General features: G+C 46.6%; 2 protein-coding genes across 7 annotated transcripts; one reads left to right on the top strand and one right to left on the bottom strand.

The window, feature by feature from the left end:
• The first annotated feature begins 504 nt into the window (after positions 1–504).
• Positions 505–3174, top strand: LOC117640891 (ropporin-1-like protein). 3 transcript variants are annotated; one of them, XM_034377868.1, is made up of 7 exons: positions 505–730; positions 1015–1269; positions 1361–1522; positions 1599–1782; positions 1885–2109; positions 2189–2587; positions 2665–3174. In XM_034377868.1, exons 2-7 carry the CDS (start codon positions 1015–1017, stop codon positions 2766–2768), a joined length of 1329 nt encoding a protein of 442 aa, XP_034233759.1. In that variant the 5' UTR covers positions 505–730; the 3' UTR covers positions 2769–3174. The 3 variants fall into 3 exon arrangements, with proteins under 3 accessions (XP_034233759.1, XP_034233757.1, XP_034233760.1); XM_034377866.1 differs by having other exon boundaries at positions 1852–2109; XM_034377869.1 differs by lacking the exon at positions 1885–2109 and having other exon boundaries at positions 510–730; positions 2665–3173.
• A 71-nt stretch (positions 3175–3245) lies between these two features.
• On the bottom strand, positions 3246–16399 carry LOC117640888 (tyrosine-protein phosphatase non-receptor type 5-like). Of its 4 annotated transcripts, none has more exons than XM_034377864.1 (9): positions 16280–16399; positions 11233–11423; positions 10932–11155; positions 10629–10827; positions 10319–10544; positions 9925–10204; positions 9530–9850; positions 9143–9450; positions 3246–9061 (listed from the first exon to the last, which is right to left on the bottom strand). In XM_034377864.1, exons 3-9 carry the CDS (start codon positions 11145–11147, stop codon positions 8938–8940), a joined length of 1674 nt encoding a protein of 557 aa, XP_034233755.1. In that variant the 5' UTR covers positions 11148–11155; positions 11233–11423; positions 16280–16399; the 3' UTR covers positions 3246–8937. The 4 variants fall into 4 exon arrangements, with proteins under 4 accessions (XP_034233755.1, XP_034233753.1, XP_034233754.1 ...); XM_034377862.1 differs by lacking the exon at positions 16280–16399 and adding an exon at positions 11911–12269; XM_034377863.1 differs by lacking the exon at positions 16280–16399 and adding an exon at positions 12073–12269.
• Positions 16400–18189: the final 1790 nt, after the last annotated feature.

Here is an 18189-nt window from a genome sequence, read left to right as displayed (position 1 = left end):
TCAAGCCATTTTCACCTCGGAACCAGAACGGGCTTTCTTGCGGCCGTCTTCCCGTTCTCGTAGGACAGCATAGGACCAGCAAGGCAAAGGCCCGAAGCCGCGAAGCCGCGAAGCCGCGAAGCCGCGCCGTGTTCGGCTGTCCCGCACTGCTCTGCTCCACGGCGCCGTGGCGAAGCGAGCGAAGCGAGATGCCCTGCCCGGCTCGGCTGTGCTTCCGAATCCGACTACCTTCTCGCAGTCTCGCAGTCAACAGACCACTTGTCGCACGTCAGGACTTTAGTCACGTGATCCAGGCTCGGGCCGCCGCTGCCGCCGCCACCGCCACGCCGCCGCCGCGCTGTGCAGGGCCGGAGGGGCCTGAGGCCGTGCAGCTGCAGTGGTGGCGGTTCGATTCCGCCGCCCGTTCCACGGAGCGACGGTGGCGCTCTCTGCGGCCTCCAGCGCCGCGCGCCGCGCGAAAACAAGTGAATTTGAACGGAGCTGGGAATCGCACTAGGGCAACATTGCGCGTGATTTTCGGAATAACTCAATTTTCTCCTCGTGGAAAATGAATTTTGTACTGCTTTAAGGTGGCCATTGGGGAGGGATTCCATTGGTGGCTGTCGTTTTTGTGTTTTCTGTTTGTTATGTAGAATTTCTCAGTGTTTGGCCCCTTGGTTGTCATAGCAACCAGATTCCTTAGCGGAGCATTCAACCTACTGCTGCTTTACCAGTTACAGCAGCAATAAAAGTATGTTATTTCAGATCCGCAATTTTCTTTTTGTGTCTAGATTTCTGAACTCCAAGGTTGCATGTGTTGACATTCTATTTTTTGAATTGATCATTGTAATTTAGATGTGAGATTCCGAACCGAGGGAATGACAGTTTGGGTACAAGGTTATGTCAGCCAGTTGGCAGTTTTGAAAAAAAAATTGAAATTTCAATTCAACACAGTTGTTTGAAGCTTAGGTTTGAAAAAAAAATACAACATGGAATTTTGTGTTTTGCCGTTACCTTTACTTTTATTTTTCACAGATGCCTGACTCTACAACAGATGATGTATACAGTGCTCCTCAGATCAACATTCCCCCTACTTTTCCGTTCATACTGAAACAGTATGCCAAAGCAGCCATTCGAACTCAGCCGTATGATCTATTGCGATGGTCTGCTGCTTACTTCAGAGCTCTGGCCAAAGGAGAAGAACCACCAATAAAAGATCGGTTGGAGTATCCTCCTCCAGACACTCCGTCTGGTCTTTCACCAGGATATTTAAAAGTCTTGATTAAACAGGTGCCACTTCATGATTGATTCATTTACAAAAAAAAATTTCTGTGTGTGTGTGTGTGTGTGTGTAATGGCTTTTGTAAAATATTTTTTCCAGATTGGGAAAGGAGGAACGGTGACAGTGAATGAACTTGTGGAGCGGTGGAACGGAATTTGTCTTGCTGAGGAGCCACTACAGGAAATGCTTGCTGTTGGCCAGTTTGGTGAAACCTTTGACTGGCTACACTTTGTAGCTGTAGCTGCAGGGTTCCTGTCTAATGTATGTGCCTTGCGGAAAAAAATCTGTCTATTCAGACTTTATTCAATGTAATGCAAATTTGCTTTTTTACTTCCAGAATTTGACACAAACAATGGTTTTGCTGTGTAATTTGCTGACAGATGAGCCTGATGGTGGCTCAGCTATGATTCCTCTTCATACATTTGCAAATTTGTATACATTCTTAGCATCTCTTGACTGTGGGGGAGGCGAAGATCCTGAAGATGAGGATGAGAGCCATCATGAATATGTCTTAACGGAAGGTACTTCTTCACCGTAATTTTAGGCAAGAGCACCAATTTCCCCAAAACCCGATACATCCTTCTTGACAGGACAGAGAGATGATGCCAGTTTATTCTCTCAAGATTCAGCCTCTTTGAGAAGAGAAAGTGTTGAATCATGTCCAACAGACCCTTCTATTTATCAAGTGGACTGGGAGTCTCAAAGTGCACATCAGTTGTTTGTTGAAATGCACTGTCCTTTCCCAAGTCCTCCAACATCACGCCCTTGCACTCCATTTATTGATATGGGAAATGCTAGCACAACTACTCTTACCTCACAAAATCAGCAATGTATCTCCAAGGAACAAGGTTGCACTGAAATAACTATTTTTTTTATTTGTCCTTTTCTTGTGTTCTTGTTTCCTTGCTCATTTTTTCTTGTTCACAGAAAATAAGGAGGCACACCCAGAAGCTCGCCTTGAGACCTTTTATGATGCAAAACCAAAGGGAAGTCATCACTCCAGTCAAGAATTGACTGAAAAGGGCAAGATAGCCACAGATATGCAAGAGCCCCAGCCTGATCCTCAAAATAATGAAAAGAGAAGCATCAGCCTGATAGAGCAGAGCACCGTGAATGAACCAAAGATAAAGAGTAGTGCATCGGTTCCAAGCTCAGCTCTCACTACAACAATGAAACAGACGAGCAGTGGTCGAGGTGACTCGGCCCAAGTACCCACTTCGATCAGAAAGAGAAGTTCAGATGGAGTTCGGAACAAACGACATATTCCTGGAATAGGAGCTCTGGTTGATGCTATTCAAATTCAAGCAGTCATAAACTACCTTGAAGGTATTTATAGCAACTTTTTCCAAATACTTCTGTTCAAAACAAAATTAACCTGAAAATTTTTCATTCCTTTTCTGTAGGCGTAGCTTTGAAACAAGATGGCATGATAAAGCCAAGCAACATTCGACACTTTCTATGTCCTCCTCTGGAAAAGGTTCCAGCATCACAAAAGACCAGAGTCTGATCAGAAAGACAACTTGAGCAATGTGCTCTCTTACACCACAGCTGGTATCTTGTAAAAGGAGCTTGCAGAAAGTAGTTGCCATAGAAGGCTGATATTCATTTTATGGAAAGACTAAAAGCATATTCTTAACTCACAACACCCTTTGACTAAGGTACATAAATCTACTTTGTACCACCTTTCCATTGCTCACAGTACCTGCTACTTTGCACTTTGTGATATCTTTTGTAACTGATGTTACCAAAAATAATTTATCTCTTCCAAAGAGCTAACAGTTTCTTGCTTGTCCTTGCTGTTACATGTAGCCTTAGTATTTGCTCAATTAGCAAAAGAAAGATTTTATTTCTTGTTCTGTAATGAATAAAGAATTCTGCAGCACTGATATTCCTCAGGCCTCTTAACACGTTTTATTTAAAAAAACTATTTATATAAATATTTATTGTATTAGACAAAAGGTTAGGAAAATAAAAAGTAAATACATGTTGGTAAATTTGCTTTATTTCCTTGGTTGACTATATCATCAGCTTGTTAAGCTTCACACCCAAATCATCAAATACAACTTCATCAAATAAAATAATCTGAAAAATCAGCAACAAAACAGCACTTTACTTTTCTTCACACAAACATTTTGTTTTTTTGCAACAAGAAATTCAAAATTTCAGGACAGCACTTGCGTAAGAAACAACTTGTTTTCAGGATTGACATTTTCTTACACTTCGTTCTTTGCACTTATTGCCACACACTTGAGCACAACCATGAACAGAGCTAGCTGATGATGAATCGAACCAATGTCTTTTCCATTCTCACAATAGTGGAAGTTCAGTGCCAATGAAGAAAAAGAGCTTGGTAGATTATACTACTTTGAGAGGATGGAATAATTACAGCCAGAAACCTAGAGACAAAAATGCTTATACAAATAAAAATGGTTAAAATCTTGAATTAGGAAGACAATAAACAATCTTGTTTGAGTTCCAACTGTGTAACATTTTATCAAAGGAGGGAAAGAACTGAGCTATCAAACTTTTGTACTCCATAAATGCCGTAAAATGCAGAACCCCTGATGAGCAACAATGCTTCATAAATCTTTATTTGGACTCCATTCATAGTTGACCCACATGACAAAATGAGAACACTAAGTTTACTTACATACTTAATTATAAATCAGGGAAAATAAAAGCATGTCACACCTAGAAAATAATATCAACTATAAACCATTAATATTTTAAGACAATTTAAGCGTATCCAATACAGAACCAATGAAAAATTCATATTATACAAAATATAGGGACTTTAATTGGGAACACTGGCGGACTCAATTACACACTTTTAAGTACTGATTGTGAGTGGAAACATTGTATCTAAAAGGAACAAAGCAGAATCAAATATAAAGAGATGATTTCCATGTTTCTTTAAAATGTTGGCACCCAATGTTCTATGTGAGACACAGCACACCACAAACATTCATCTTTAAGAGATACTGTCATCTGATCGGTATTGTTCTAGCACAGCAGTTCTTCTACATCTAGGTAAGCCCATTCAGAAAAATAACATTCTTCTGGTATGTTTAGATGATATGTTCAACATACTGCTTGACAAAAAGGTATAATAGTGCTCTCTATTATGTAAAGATTCTATAAGCAAATTCATAATTATGAAATGTTCAGGCACACAAAGTATCAGATTTCATCATTTCAAGAAGACTTGGGCTCAGGGCCAGGGCTATAAAGCAATTTGCTGCTCATTGTATACCTGGAAGTGTTTCTATATTTGGCGATGGCAGCACATTGCTTCTTGTGAAACATTCATAAGCACTGATCTGAGAGCAAAAGTAAGTGATAAATTAAAAATGGGTTAAAATCACATCAGGCACCAACATTATAATTTTGAACATGGACAGAAGAATTTTCTTAAAAAGAGTACAGGAAGCTGCAGGCAAGGGAAGGTCCCATTGTAGACGAAAAATTTGTTCTTTAGTTAACTGCCTACTTGCTAAGCATGACAACAGGTACATTCATTGAGTAAAAATAACACTATTTAGCCAAGCACACTAAGCTCAAAGGAAATGTCAAAGGGCATCAAAGCGGCATAATTATGCAATAATAGCCACTACAACAACAAAACAAAGAAAACTGTTTCACTGTATCTTAGCAAACTACAAGTAACATCAACAATAGTTACAGGGTAAACAGGAAGGTAAAATTACCAACTCCAGCACTCATATGATCTCAAATCTACTTTAAACCCTTGGCTTAGGGCGAGGCAAAATCTGTTGTCAAAGCAAAACCTATCCCCATCCAAAAATATAAAAGAAGATTCACCAGTTAGTGAACCGAACGCTGAACTGGAAAATGTGATTCCCCTCATCACATTGCACAACATAATTTTACTTCAGAAACTATGTGTATTGGTCACATGTGTGACAATTACCCAGAATAAAGGCTAACAGAAAAAAATGCTTAATAAGGAAAAGTCCACCACATAAAACAATATTAAATGCAACAACAAACTGGCCGAAAAGAACGGCTGACATATATCCATACACAAGCAAGGAGAATGCATTTTTCACCAAACAAGGATAGTACATCAAGATATAAAAGATAAAAGCCGACAAACATACAATCATAAGTCTCCAGTTTAACAAGCAGAAAAGCACCACATCAGATTCATGGCAAGAAAAGCCCTCCAAATGTGTTGATATCATTTATATCATTTAATTATGCCACAAATAGAAGTATATACAAATTAAATCTGTAACATTCAATATCTCTCTATTTACAAAGTAAAAAATAACACTACATTTATCTCTTCCTACAAATACATATTTATGTACAGAAATTTAATATCCAGTTTGATTGTTTGCTATGATACAAAGGTCATGTTTGACAGAAGAGATGACAACCAGAAAATTCTTGAAGGGTATTGTCAAACTGTCTGCTGACACACAAACTTAAAAAGTGGTCTATATTGTTAATCAAGATTTGCACAATTATACACAAGATTGTACACACTCTGGTCCAAAGTAACAATTTTCAGTAAGAAAACTGACAATGTTCACAAAAGCCACACAGTGTGCTAGGCAAGATGTACTCTGCATGACCCTGTGAAGCAGGATTCAAAAATATGTGCATTACACACTTCTCAATTTTTTCTAAAAAAGAAAAGAAAATGATTATTTTTATAGAATCAATTTAGGCACCATGAAATTGCAGAAAGCACAGGGTGCAGCATTTGTGTCCAAGAAAATCACAGACTAAGTCAGAATGGGCTAGGAATGAGGCTGAAATGGAAAACATTCTGTCTGCTCATGATACAACCATGACACTTGTTCACTTGTTCGTGACAGGAATACAGTAAACCGATGTCAATTTCAAAAAATAGCCTATATCACATAATGCAGAAATAACATGCTGTAGTTACCTCACATTTGGATACCCATTAAATGCCAGACAGTTTTTAATTTCAATGAATGATCAGAGAGCAAACTTACGCCTTAATTCACAGATTTAAGTAATTATAGATTTAAAGAAATGAGTTTAAAAGTGGCACAGTCCTGGTATCAATCTCTAATGAAACATGACCATCCCCTATCATACAAGTTTTTGATAAAACATGTTTGTACTATGAGAAAAACAAAGATGACATGGCAGGTCATAAACAAAATGAAGTATGCAGAACAACACAACGACAACAGTACATGATAAACAGAATCAATGCCCAAATTAACAAACAAGTTAGGGTTAACAGATCAAGTTTGGTATTTTAATAGCACCAGAAAAGAGAAGAATAAAAATGTTGACCTGCCACTCATCAAATGACATGGCTTCTGAAACATTCACAGTCTAGAGGGTTGTAGAGAACCAAAAACACCACAAGTTAAAAGAAACAAAGACAGTGGAATAACTCACAACACAGATATGATAAATGAGGTATTTCTTGACAAAAATCAAGGGTATCAGGTTAATTACATCTGTTTTTCTTGTGCGATCACATTAGATTTTGAAAATGAATAAAATATAAAACCTAGTTGATGGAAAAAGTTAACTGATTTAAAAGAATAAATAAACTTAAGCTTGCATCAGATAATAGGGAATGTGAACATGATCTGTGCGCAGTCTCCTCAAGGAGAAACAGAAGTTGATCCCTCATGTAAAAGTCAGAAATCAAACTGTCCTAGGAGAATGGTTACAACACCAATAAATTCTTTGATTCAATTGCATTCACAGGTAATAACACTGAGTTTCACAAGAAATAATATCACTCACTCCTAGTTAACAAAAATTAACAATTGTCAAGCAGAAGCAAAACCTGTATCTTTGTTAGTTTTTATGTAGTTTTAAAAACACTTTCCATTATGAATGAATGAAAAAGCACAATATCCTTTCTACTTTCAACACAGAAGGCACAAAACAAGAAAGGTACACTAACAGGAAAGATCAGCGTTCAAGATGCTCTAGAGGCACAAGAAACAACTTTGCCAGACTCTTCAAATACCTATGACAAGCCACAGTGTCACAAAGTTCACACAGTGCTAAAATGAATGTTAAATGCAGAAAACCCAAAAGTTACAAATCCAATTGAAAGAAATTAGAAGACATTATTGTTAAAGTCCATTATTGTTGAAGATTTAAAAATGGCATCCCATAGATAATTAAGTATAAACAGAAAAGAAAAATCTTAACTTGATTCCCTTGAGTAACATAACAATTGGCTAATCTAAATGAGCATCACTAGATCTCCAAGGATCTGCGAATATTTCAGCAGCAGGACTCTGCTAAGAATGCATTTGAAAACCGAATGGGACCAGGTCTACAAGTTACGTTATTGTCATCTACTTGACATTGACAGCAACAGCAAATTTGTTCTCAACTCATATTTATTAACACTTGTGGCAGGTAATCTAGCGAACACATTAAGCACAACCCCCAACCCCTAATTAAATTATTCTTTTAAGAATGAATTCGCCAACATCATTGCCTAGCAAATTTCCGCAACTCCCATACATTTTTACAATAGATTACAGTTTAAAATAATCTGTGTTACAAAATTTTAACAAAGTCACACATGAAAACCTGAGTTGAGAGCAGTACTTACTGAAGCTATCAGAAATCACACATTTTAGCATAAGATTATAGATAACCTAAACACATTCATGCTGACAAATAAAATATTTCACAATAAATCACATTCTAATTCATACTTCCTCATGAGATTATAAAAGGTAAAAATCTGTAATTCATCACACCATTTGCATCAGTTCTACAAGACCATAGCTGCCATGTGTTATCTTAACACACGCATTACTAACATCAAAATTATATCACCTTCATACATGGCAAGGGGAAGCAAAATGCTTCAACAATAAATAATTTACACCCTATCCACAACACAGATTTCTCACTTCCAGTCTATCTATGGGAATAAAAGCAGGCACACTATGTACTGTAAAAATCTTTGAACTGTGGCATTTCCTCCATACCGAATCTGTCACAATTTTCACGCAGTAAGAACATACATAGATGTGTGCAGATAAGCAGTATAGAGGAAACGAAACACATTATCAGAAACCAAAATATTAGATATTGAATTCAAATTGAAAGAAGTTCCGTGTAATATCAAGAGCACTCGATCAAAGCAAAGATGACACAATACACCGATGAACAATTAGCAGACTGCACGATTTGTAATATTTCATGATATGAGAAAGTCATAAATAAGGTATTCATTCATGAAACCCAACTTTAAAAAATTATAAACAAGTGATACAAAAACTATTGATTTCAAATAAATAACTTTTTAAATAGAAAGAATACTCTTATCACAAAGCAGGGATGTCTAAAATTACTTCTTAGCACTACAGTAACCTCACTTCAAAGATTATTGTAAAAACAGAAACAGGAAACATTACAGTTAGTGCAGCTGAGAACTTGCACCTTGATCTTGAGGTCTGAACCCGGGAGGTGTTTAATACCTGCTGGTCCAATAACTTTTGTTGTTTGAATTCAAAACATTCCCAAATTTCATACAAACATATTTGGCTGCACTAGCACCTCAAAAAATACTGAGGGGATTTGTCCATTAATTTCAAAGTTTTAGAACCAACCAGATCACTACCTTGTGCTAAGCATCTCTCTGCTGGGTTACTGAGTACATTGGCATATGGCACTAACAGTTCTCATGAAGATTTGCTTAAGGTTCTTTCAAAGTCCTCTCCGGAGCGATTTGGTAATGTCTTTTCAAATTCACTCAATGCTCTATGAATAAATTCATACTGCTCGGCTGTCTGAACCATTCCTCCCCTGAAAGCCAAAAAGGTGAAACATTAGAATCAATGAACAGTAACTATTCACAAGCATAGTGTAACTAGTTTTGAGTCATACCGGTCATGTCGGAGTCTGCACACAATGCCTAGCACATCAACATTGTTCTCTTCGGCCAGCTGAATGGTCCCTATAGCGACAGCAAGGAAACAACCTGTGCGACCTATTCCAGCACTGCAATGAACAACGACTGGAGCTTTACGTGGAACATTGTCACCATACTGTTTTCGCAGTTGGGACAATGATTTTTGACGGAAGGCTTCTACTTCACGAACTAGTTCTACAATACTTTTGGCAGTATCAGGAGTTTTATGATCTGGCCATGTGTCATACCAGTAGTGCTGGATAATACGAGTTTCATCACCTCTCTGCACAGATAAGGTAAGATTAGATGAAAAATGGACACATGAAGCTGGAGCAGAGACAGAGGCAGAAACACAGGCTTACCTGCACTCTTAACTCCCTTACAACATAGCCATCTCTGGGTGAGACTTTTTCTACAGTTACAGTGACTTCACCATACTTTTCTGTGGAGCCGGGACCCCCAAGCGACTGAGCCATTGATGGAGAGTCTGGAGGTGAGTCCCCATCATCTTGAGGATTCATAGGGATGTATGGCTCACATTTACACTTGCAAGTTTCAACAAATCTTGTTATCATCACTATCACTGGAACTCCTTCACCCCAAACCATCAGCCAAAAGTCTGCAATAGTATTTGGCAAAGGTCCTTGGGTTGCAATATAGGCTTTGTCTTCACCATCGTAACCCTGTTTTCAAAGAAATTACGAAAATTAGTTGACAGCTTTATTTATGAGACAACACAAATCATATAAACACTTACCCGTATATAGTTAGCGTTTATATAACATGCTAATTGATCCTCTGCAGACCCAGGGGCCATTCCTAAACATGGGGGGGAAATTTGAACACGAGTCCGTTCATTTGGGAGAATACTTTTATACCTATTCTTAAAACCTGCTCCAGCAACACCCAAATGTTCTCTATAGTTTGAGGGAATCTCCCAAAACTCTCTATGGAGAGCATTAACATCTTCAAGGCACTTTCGTAATTGCTGACGACTCAGCATGTTGCCGGCAGATAGAAGGTACTCATCAGTGGTGCTGGAATTAAAAATAATATTTTTGTAATAAATATATATTGTAGAATTTATAACTTGCATAGGCATAGGGTATGGAGTGTGGGGCTCAAGTTGTATAAATTTAACGGGAACTTACCATTCCCGCGTAGGCCCGCACAGAGTAGAGATATTCTCCTGGCTTGGGTGAAGGTCAATGGTAAGGGAAGCACTGGACCCACGTCTCTCTAATAGACCTTTGGCTTTAATACGAATGGGTTCTGGCCGAACTTCAGATGCAAATCGAGTTCCACCTCCAGCTGTGGAGGTGCTTGGGCCAGCAACCACCGCACTTTGCCGCAGTGCCTCTGGCAACTGTGCTTCAGCTGTAAATCAATTCAAATTTAATAGAATCACAGATGGCATTATACAAGCGCCAAAAGCTGCAAAGACACAAATGCCAAACTGACCAACACAGGTCTCCTGCACTGCTGTTGAAGTTGCCTGAAGCTTCCAACAGTGGCTGGAAACTTCCTCAGAAACAACAGCCGCGACTGTTGTGTTTGATGTCTGAGACACAATTTTATCCTGATCTTCTGTCATTGACTCAGGTTCCTCACAGTCCTTTTTCTTTGAGAGCAACATTTGGCTTTTGAACCATAGAAGCATCTGTTTTTTGTTATTTTTTTATTTTATTGTTGAAAAAAAAAAACAACATTCTTTAGTAAAATATGGGAATTTTGTAAAAGAAAAACACTTGAAGAGATACTGACCACAAAACCCACAGCAATGGCAGCGAGGGAGAAGAAAATCGGATGCTGCCACTCTGGCCAGCCAGGGTGCTTGAGTGCAGACTTTTCACTCCATATGACATTCTCTGCAGGGGGGCTTGAACCGTTTTCTTTGGACAGTTCAGAGTCTGGTCCTGACCTGCGGGCTGTTGCCATTGTTTTTTGGCCGGCAGCGCCTTTTCCTGGCCCGTTCTCCATGCTAATTTCTGACAAAAGTACGCACTGTTAAACTTCTACACTCTTTTCACAATTCCTTTATCAACTTAAAACAACCTTCAGTTACCTTCATACGTGTCATGGACTCTGGAGGTGTTCCAATGATACTTTCAAAAACAAAGAAAGACAACCACCTAATTGAGCAAATATTGTTTCCTGCAAACCAGAGTTTCTGTCCTCAAGGCCATCACTCTAGACAGTGGTGGTAGTTTTTCACAGCAAATCTGCTTCATTGATTACATGTCAATGTCCAGCATCCTGTAAACAAAAATCAAACATTAAATTAAAATATATACAATAGATACAAACAGATGAACGTTTTAGTACAAAAGGGCACCAAAAGAACAAGCAAATAAAGTACACATAAAATCTACCAGAAATCTTCAAGGAGTTTTTGGTTAGAAATGCCAAGTGAAATAACAAGAAAACACTTGAATTTCCAGAGTCAAGGACAAACATTATAAAAATAATAAAAAATTCACAAAAATAAAATCAAAGCCCTGAGGAACCAATAAATAGGAAACCCTGTCACTTGAGTATTTATCAAGGAACTTCGCGACCACTTTAGAAGACAACTACGTGTACTTCCGAGTGTATCGCATTAGAAACATCAACAATCAAGTTAGAAGGATGCAGCCTGTCAAAGGCATACTTCGGCGCCCTGCCCGAGGAGAGCCGAGAGGCTGTTGTCACATCTGTGAACGTGACAGACAAGGTCACAACTCCAAACTTCTAACCAACTTACGGCTCGAACTGCCATCCCGTCGCCGCTCCAACAACCAACACCGCCCTAGAGCCCTGTTCCCAAATCGACAAGAAGCACAGAGACGCGCAGCCACACGGGGAGCGAGCGTGCTTTTCCGGGCATGTCCGGGAGGACTTGTGAAATCAGCTGCGATCCATTCACCTCCACACGCCAGACAGATTTCGATTTCGCCGTTCGTCTCCTCAACGCAACAAATACAGGCCGTCCCGTCTCTGTGAATGTTCCACGGCCGACGACATCTTGAATGGTGGCCATTCAAGACGCCAACCGAACGAACCGTCAGTGTTATTGGTTTTGCGTCAGTTTCGGACGCGACGCACCAACTAAAGGTCACGCCCTCCAGCTCCAGGCCCACAATTGAAAGAGTTGGATTACAGTAAGGCGAGGCGGCCTCTTTTGGGTTCGACGCTCAGGACGGAATAACGGCAAGCGGTTCCGCGCCGCGAGGTTGGCAGCGTAAATGCCCCGCCCGCCGCGCCCCGCTCTGGCCGCAGCTGCAGCTGGCTGCCTGGCTGCGTCGTACTTCCCCCTTTCTCTGCCCCTGCGCGGGGCGGGCAGAGGCGGGCAGGGGCGGGGCTGGCGGGGCGCGGGGCGCAGGGCCATGGCGGGGCGCGGAGCCCCCCCGAGTCGAGTCGCCGTCGAGTGAATGGAGGCCTGCAGTGGGTGGAGCAGAGTCACAGCCCCACGACCCTCCCCAGCCGCGCCGCACGCCGCACTGTTTTGGGACCTAACTCTCGGACCAACTCGAAATGGCAAAGGAACCCTGATTCAACCTTGCGATTGCTACCGTTAGGAAGCCCTGCCACGTGCTCACCACCCCCCCCCCCCCCCGTCACCCCTAAGGGCGTGTTGCCTGGCTCACCCTCTTCCCTCCCTGGCTGGGCTGCGACCGACTCATTTTGCTGACACTAGGGTTATGGGTCGCGGCCAAGGTGGCTGTGGCGCGCCACCGCGGTGGAGCTAGGCCCTGCCGCACGACGCCCCACGCAGCGGGCGTAGCGCGTATACCGTGTAGCGGACATGACGGCGCGTCGGCGCCACGTAAAGGCCAGAAAACTGAGCAACGGAGGCGACGTCGCTTCTGGGGCTTCTGGGCCCGTTCCGTTTCGCCAGGCAGGAAAGACACAAATAGCTGCCATGCTGGTGGTGGCCGCCCTCGGGGGGCAGGCAGGGAGGCAGGCAGACGGTAGCGGGCGGCGGCCACGCTCGGGGGAAGTGCCAGGCTGACACCGTGTTCCGTCGTCCCGACGTCCCGCCCCGCGCAAAGCATGCAAGTACACCTCGCCGGTGTAAGAGCAAACACACCCAGTGTGGTGGCGAGCCAGCCGAGGCCAGCCCTGTTCCTGCGTGGCCGGGCCCACTGGGCAGCCACTTCCTTTGATGCTTCCCGCTGATTACCCACGACACGTGCCGTCCCGTCCACGACATAAACAACAACAAAAACCTTGCAATCAGTCTGATTTGAAAAAGCAGACCCTCATCGTTTTTTTTTCCGCGGCTTTGTCGCGAACGGAGCGTCGTAAGTGGCAATGAGGCCAACAGGTTGGTTAGGCGAGCGGGCCCGGCCGTCTGGCCGAGTGTGCTTTACCGCTTAGTCATCAATGCCGGCGCTCGCCACGCCACGCCACGCCGCGGGCAGACACGCGAGGTGACAAACCTTGCCGGCGATGTTAAATGTTTATCGAGCGAGTGCTGTGCGCTGTGGGTCGGTCGCCCCTTTCCTGACATTAGTCAAGCGACGTTCTGCGCCTTGGCCGCCTTGGCTCGCCGCATCCAGTGCCACTGCGATAGAGGCTGCCTGCCGTCCGTCCGAGCCGCCGTCCCTGCTTCCCACAATACCGGAACTACTGTGTTATTAACCGTCTCGCCCGTCCTGCCCCCCCTCTCCGCCCACACACTTCCCTCATCCGCGCCGCCCGCATCCGCCCCCCTCCCCCCGCCTTTCCCCCCTGTCCGTCCGCCGCTTCCTTCCTTTCCTACACTCGCTCTTTCCGTTTATTAGGCAAAGCCAACGGCCAGACCAACACAGAACAGGCAGACACCAAAGGCAAAGTCCTCCGTACCCAGAACAGACGAAGCCGGGCAAGCCAACAGCACGAGCAAGCACGAAAGGCAGAACAAGGCAAGCCGAGAGCAAGCACAGAGAACAGGAAACAGAGGCAAAGCACAGAGGCAAAGCACAGAGGCAAAGCACAGAGGCAAAGCACAGAGGCAAAGCACAGAGGCAAAGCACAGAGGCAAAGCAGCCGCCGACGGCACCGTGCCAGAGGCGAGCCAGACGGAACCCCCCGGCTAGCCTATCGGGGCGCGTCCCCCATTTGTGGATTTGTAGGCCAGTAGTTCGACCTGTGGAAATGCCGCATCGCTCGCCTCGCTCAGCAGAAAGAGAAGAAGGGGGCGGCGTGCCTTGTGCGCAGGGCAGGGCGGCCGCAGCTTGAACAGACTGTTTCCAAGAGTCGTTTTCGTCGCTCTGTCTCTCTCGCACTCGCGCGGCGTTCCGTACAGGTGCGAGAGAGACAGAGCGACGAAAGCGACTCTCGGTCTGCAGCGCCGAGCGCGAAGCGACGGGCGGGGAGGAGTGCCCGAGGCGCGTCGCGTCGCGTGGCCGCGGCATCAATGAGTGCCTCGCGAAGCTCGTGAATGGCGGTGCCGCGGCGGAGCGGCGGAGGCCGTGGCGGAGGCCCATTCGGAATTTGGCTCAGACGGATCGGGGAGGAAGGAGGGGGAGGGGAGGGGCAAGGTCGGGCGGCTTTCGGTTTAAAGTAAACTCGCGCGGGCTCATGGGGGTGGAGAGGGGGGGGGGCTCACCGCTTCGCGCGCGTCGCGAGAACACACGCGCGGTGTGTGTTTGTGTGTGCGTGTACACGCGGGCGCCAACGAGGGCAGTGAGTGGGTGGGTTCGAATCCCGCCGCCGCGTCACGTTTCTCTTTGATCGATGCAGATTTTTGAGTCGCGCTTTGCGGCCAACCAGGCCAACGCGCTCTCCCCCTGCTTGCGTCCCCCTTGTTGCCCGTCCGTACGCCCACCTCTCGGACTTCATTTGCAGGCAAGGATGTGGTCTACCCGAATCATGCACGATCCAAAAGATTACCCAATCGAAAGGAAATCCCAGGGTTAGGTGTTTAAGTCCCGCTCGTGGATGAGCCCAAGGCCAAGCCTGGGGAGGACAGAACTACGGCGAGAGTACCGACCGTGTGCACCTGAACTGGCGACTTGGCTCAACCTCGGTTCAACCGGTTTACCTGGTTGCCGTTGTTGACATTGTTGACGCGGGCTGGGCCGCTGGGCCGCTGGGCCGCTGGGCGTTACCCTTTCCCTTATCCCACCTGATTGCCACTATCAGCGCGGTGCGAGATAGGCTCTCTGTGTCATCGATAAGATAGCGCAATCGCAATCCCCCGACGAGCAGCAATCAGTAATTGCCGTATATTTTGCAACTCACACCCCTTGCATCAGGGCATGACTTTCGAGAATGCGCGGTGTTAGATAACGGCCGAGATGAGCCCAGGAGGAGGAAAAAACCAGGCGCGTGCCTTTGTCAACAATGTTTCGCAACTACGGCGGGGGTAGCTATCACCTTTCATCGCGTTTGCCCGCCTCAAACCTCCTCTTCATTGAGATGAGCTCCGCTAGAGGAGGACGAGAGTTTCCACGAGAGGGGTTTACAGCCCTGAGTAGAACTGACGCTCATTCTCGAAATTCTCGCAAACATGGAGAGAAGGCATTTTTAGAGTTTCAGAGACGACTAGGTGATTCTCCACTCGCCTTTACTGTCGACTGTCATGTTAGGCAATGTGCAGCAATGTCCAAACATGGCAGCGCGGAGTCCGAAATGGTAGCCTCCCAAGTTGGAGCTCAAGCTTCGGCTGTCCACTACGACCGTGTGCGGTGGGATGCATGCACGCTTATGAAAGCGAAGGGCAGAACTGAGTCACCTGGTACAAAAATAATGCGAAAATGAGAGAGGGCTGTGACTAAAAAAATATTAATTCTCTAGAAAACGAAGGCTGATGTACCCAGTGCACCCACCTACAGTGCCTGTTGCATTGAATAGATACGTGCCTGGCCAGTTTCCACGATCAAACCCTCACCAGCAACCACCATCTCCAACACAACACAAAGTCCTCGGCAAAGTCCTCAGCCGTGCACAACAGGCACAACACGTCTTGAGCACCACTGAAGGTTCGTTCAAAGACGGTCCCAAGATTATCTGTGATACGTGACACTTGAGCCTCGAGCGACAATGCTGTCAGATCCCGATCCACTTGCTGGTAATGTCACCCCCCGCCGAAAACGCGCATCGGCGTCATGCAGTCACACACGCGGTCCAAGCAGTCTGTTCCTCACCTGCCGAGTGCGTCGAGCAGCCAGCCGGGGGCTGCCTGAGGCGCTGGGGGCAGAAAGTGGTCTTATCGGCTGCATCTCGATCGAGACCTCGACAGCCCGATGCCTGGCCGACGCCTGGCCGACGCCTGGCCCAGGCCTGGCCGGCCGGGTGAGGCTCGGCCCGCTCAGCCCATGATGGCGGGTGCCAGGACGAGCGAGCGACACATCCACGCGCCGGACGACGACGACGACGACGACGCTAGCAGACGACGCCTGCAGATGATACTCGCAGACGACGCTAGCAAACCACGCTAGCCGGCGACGCTAGCGGGCGACGCTAGCGGGCGACGCTAGCAGACGACGCTAGCAGACGATGCTAGCAGACGACGCTAGCAGACGACGCTCGCAGACGACGCTCGCAGACGACGCTAGCAGACGACGCTCGCAGACGACAAGCGAGGGGCCAGGATCGCGGGGAGCGCGAGCGCGCGCTTGGCTCGAACGTGGCGCACAGCACAGCACCGCGTCGAGGCACCGCGTCGAGGCAGTGAGGGAGGCAGCGAGGGGGGCAGTGCGGACCCAGTCCAGTGGTGGTGATTCACAACAGCCACCCCCTCCCCTCCACGCAGCCGAGCGCGACCCGAACTTCCCCGAGCGGCAGGCCAGGATCTCGGTATGAATGAACTCGAAGCGTGTCGCTTCGTCCCTCTCGGACGCTGCTGCCGACGCCGTCCTCGTCGACGCGGTCGCTTCGGAGGCCACCCCACTGGCAGGCCCCCCTCCAGGCGCCAGGCTCCCAGGCCCAGCCCCTCCAGGCCGCACACAGTCAAAACATCTCCACCCTACAGCGGGGGGTGTAGGGTGGCGGCGGTGGCAGCGGTAGTAGCGGTGGCAGGGAAGGCCTCGAAAACGCGTTCCACGTGGCACAGGGCGCAGTGAGGATGGCAACGGTTCCACGTGGCGCAGGCCGCAGGCCCAGCAAGGGCACAGCGGCACAGCGAGGGTTCCCGCCCTTTCCCCAAACCCCCAAACCACGCTCTGGTGCCGAACTCTTGGGAGCGAAGCGACAGGCGCAGCTTTGTAAAACACACAGCACGCATCATCATGGCTCGCTTGGCCAGGCCGCCAGGCCGCCAGGGCCGCGGCGCCCCAATTGTGGACCAGCCGGGCGGTCGGTGGGTCTCTGTTGCGACATCGATTAAAAGTGTGAAAGAGTGGACGGGTCGCGATGAATGGCTCGACGTTCTGAATGTGAGCTGGCCCAGCCCGCCAGCCCGTCAGCCAGGCCAGGCCAGGCCAGGGTGGGTGGCGGCCTGGGCGGCCTGGGCGGCAGGGCATGGCCTGGGCCAGGGCAGCCAGGGCAGCCAGGGCGGTGGCGGCGCTGGGGCAGCCATTCATGCGAGAGGCGGGGAGGGTCAGGTCGACAACGGGGAGGTGGTTCGAACCGCCCTCGATCGTTCCACCCCCGCCCCCCTTTCCGCCCGACGGCCTGCCTGCCTCTCTTGAATGATTTCAACAACATGCAGTCCGGAAAGCACACACCCAAAAAGGATTGCCTCTCGTGCCCAGTTTGGAAGGTGACGACACTCTTCCCTGGACGTCCATGGAACGTCTTTATGAAACGTCAAGCTTGCAGAGCTCTACGTCAGCCCCACCCCTTGACCCCCGAACAAGTTAAACCCTGGGGTGGGAGCGGGAATTAAGGGAAGGGCTGGATCCGTCCCAACACGCCTCGACGTCAACTCGGCCGTCTAGTTAGTGTATAGTGTGCCCAAGAGTGCTCGCCTTAGTACTGGGGCGGGACAAAATTCGATTTCCGCCTTCGTGCTTTACGGTCGCCATCTTTTACCCCAGCGAGTTTAAAACAGACAATCCGCACCCGTGCTGTCTGGGCTGCAGCGCCGAAATCCTGGCAGAAGAGCCTCAAAGTG

Source organism: Thrips palmi, unplaced genomic scaffold, assembly GCF_012932325.1.
Source record: "Thrips palmi isolate BJ-2018 unplaced genomic scaffold, TpBJ-2018v1 HiC_scaffold_15, whole genome shotgun sequence".
Classification (NCBI taxonomy): Eukaryota; Metazoa; Arthropoda; class Insecta; order Thysanoptera; family Thripidae; genus Thrips; species Thrips palmi.
Note: the sequence above shows the minus strand (reverse complement) of the source record. Positions and strands in the feature narration are given on the sequence as shown.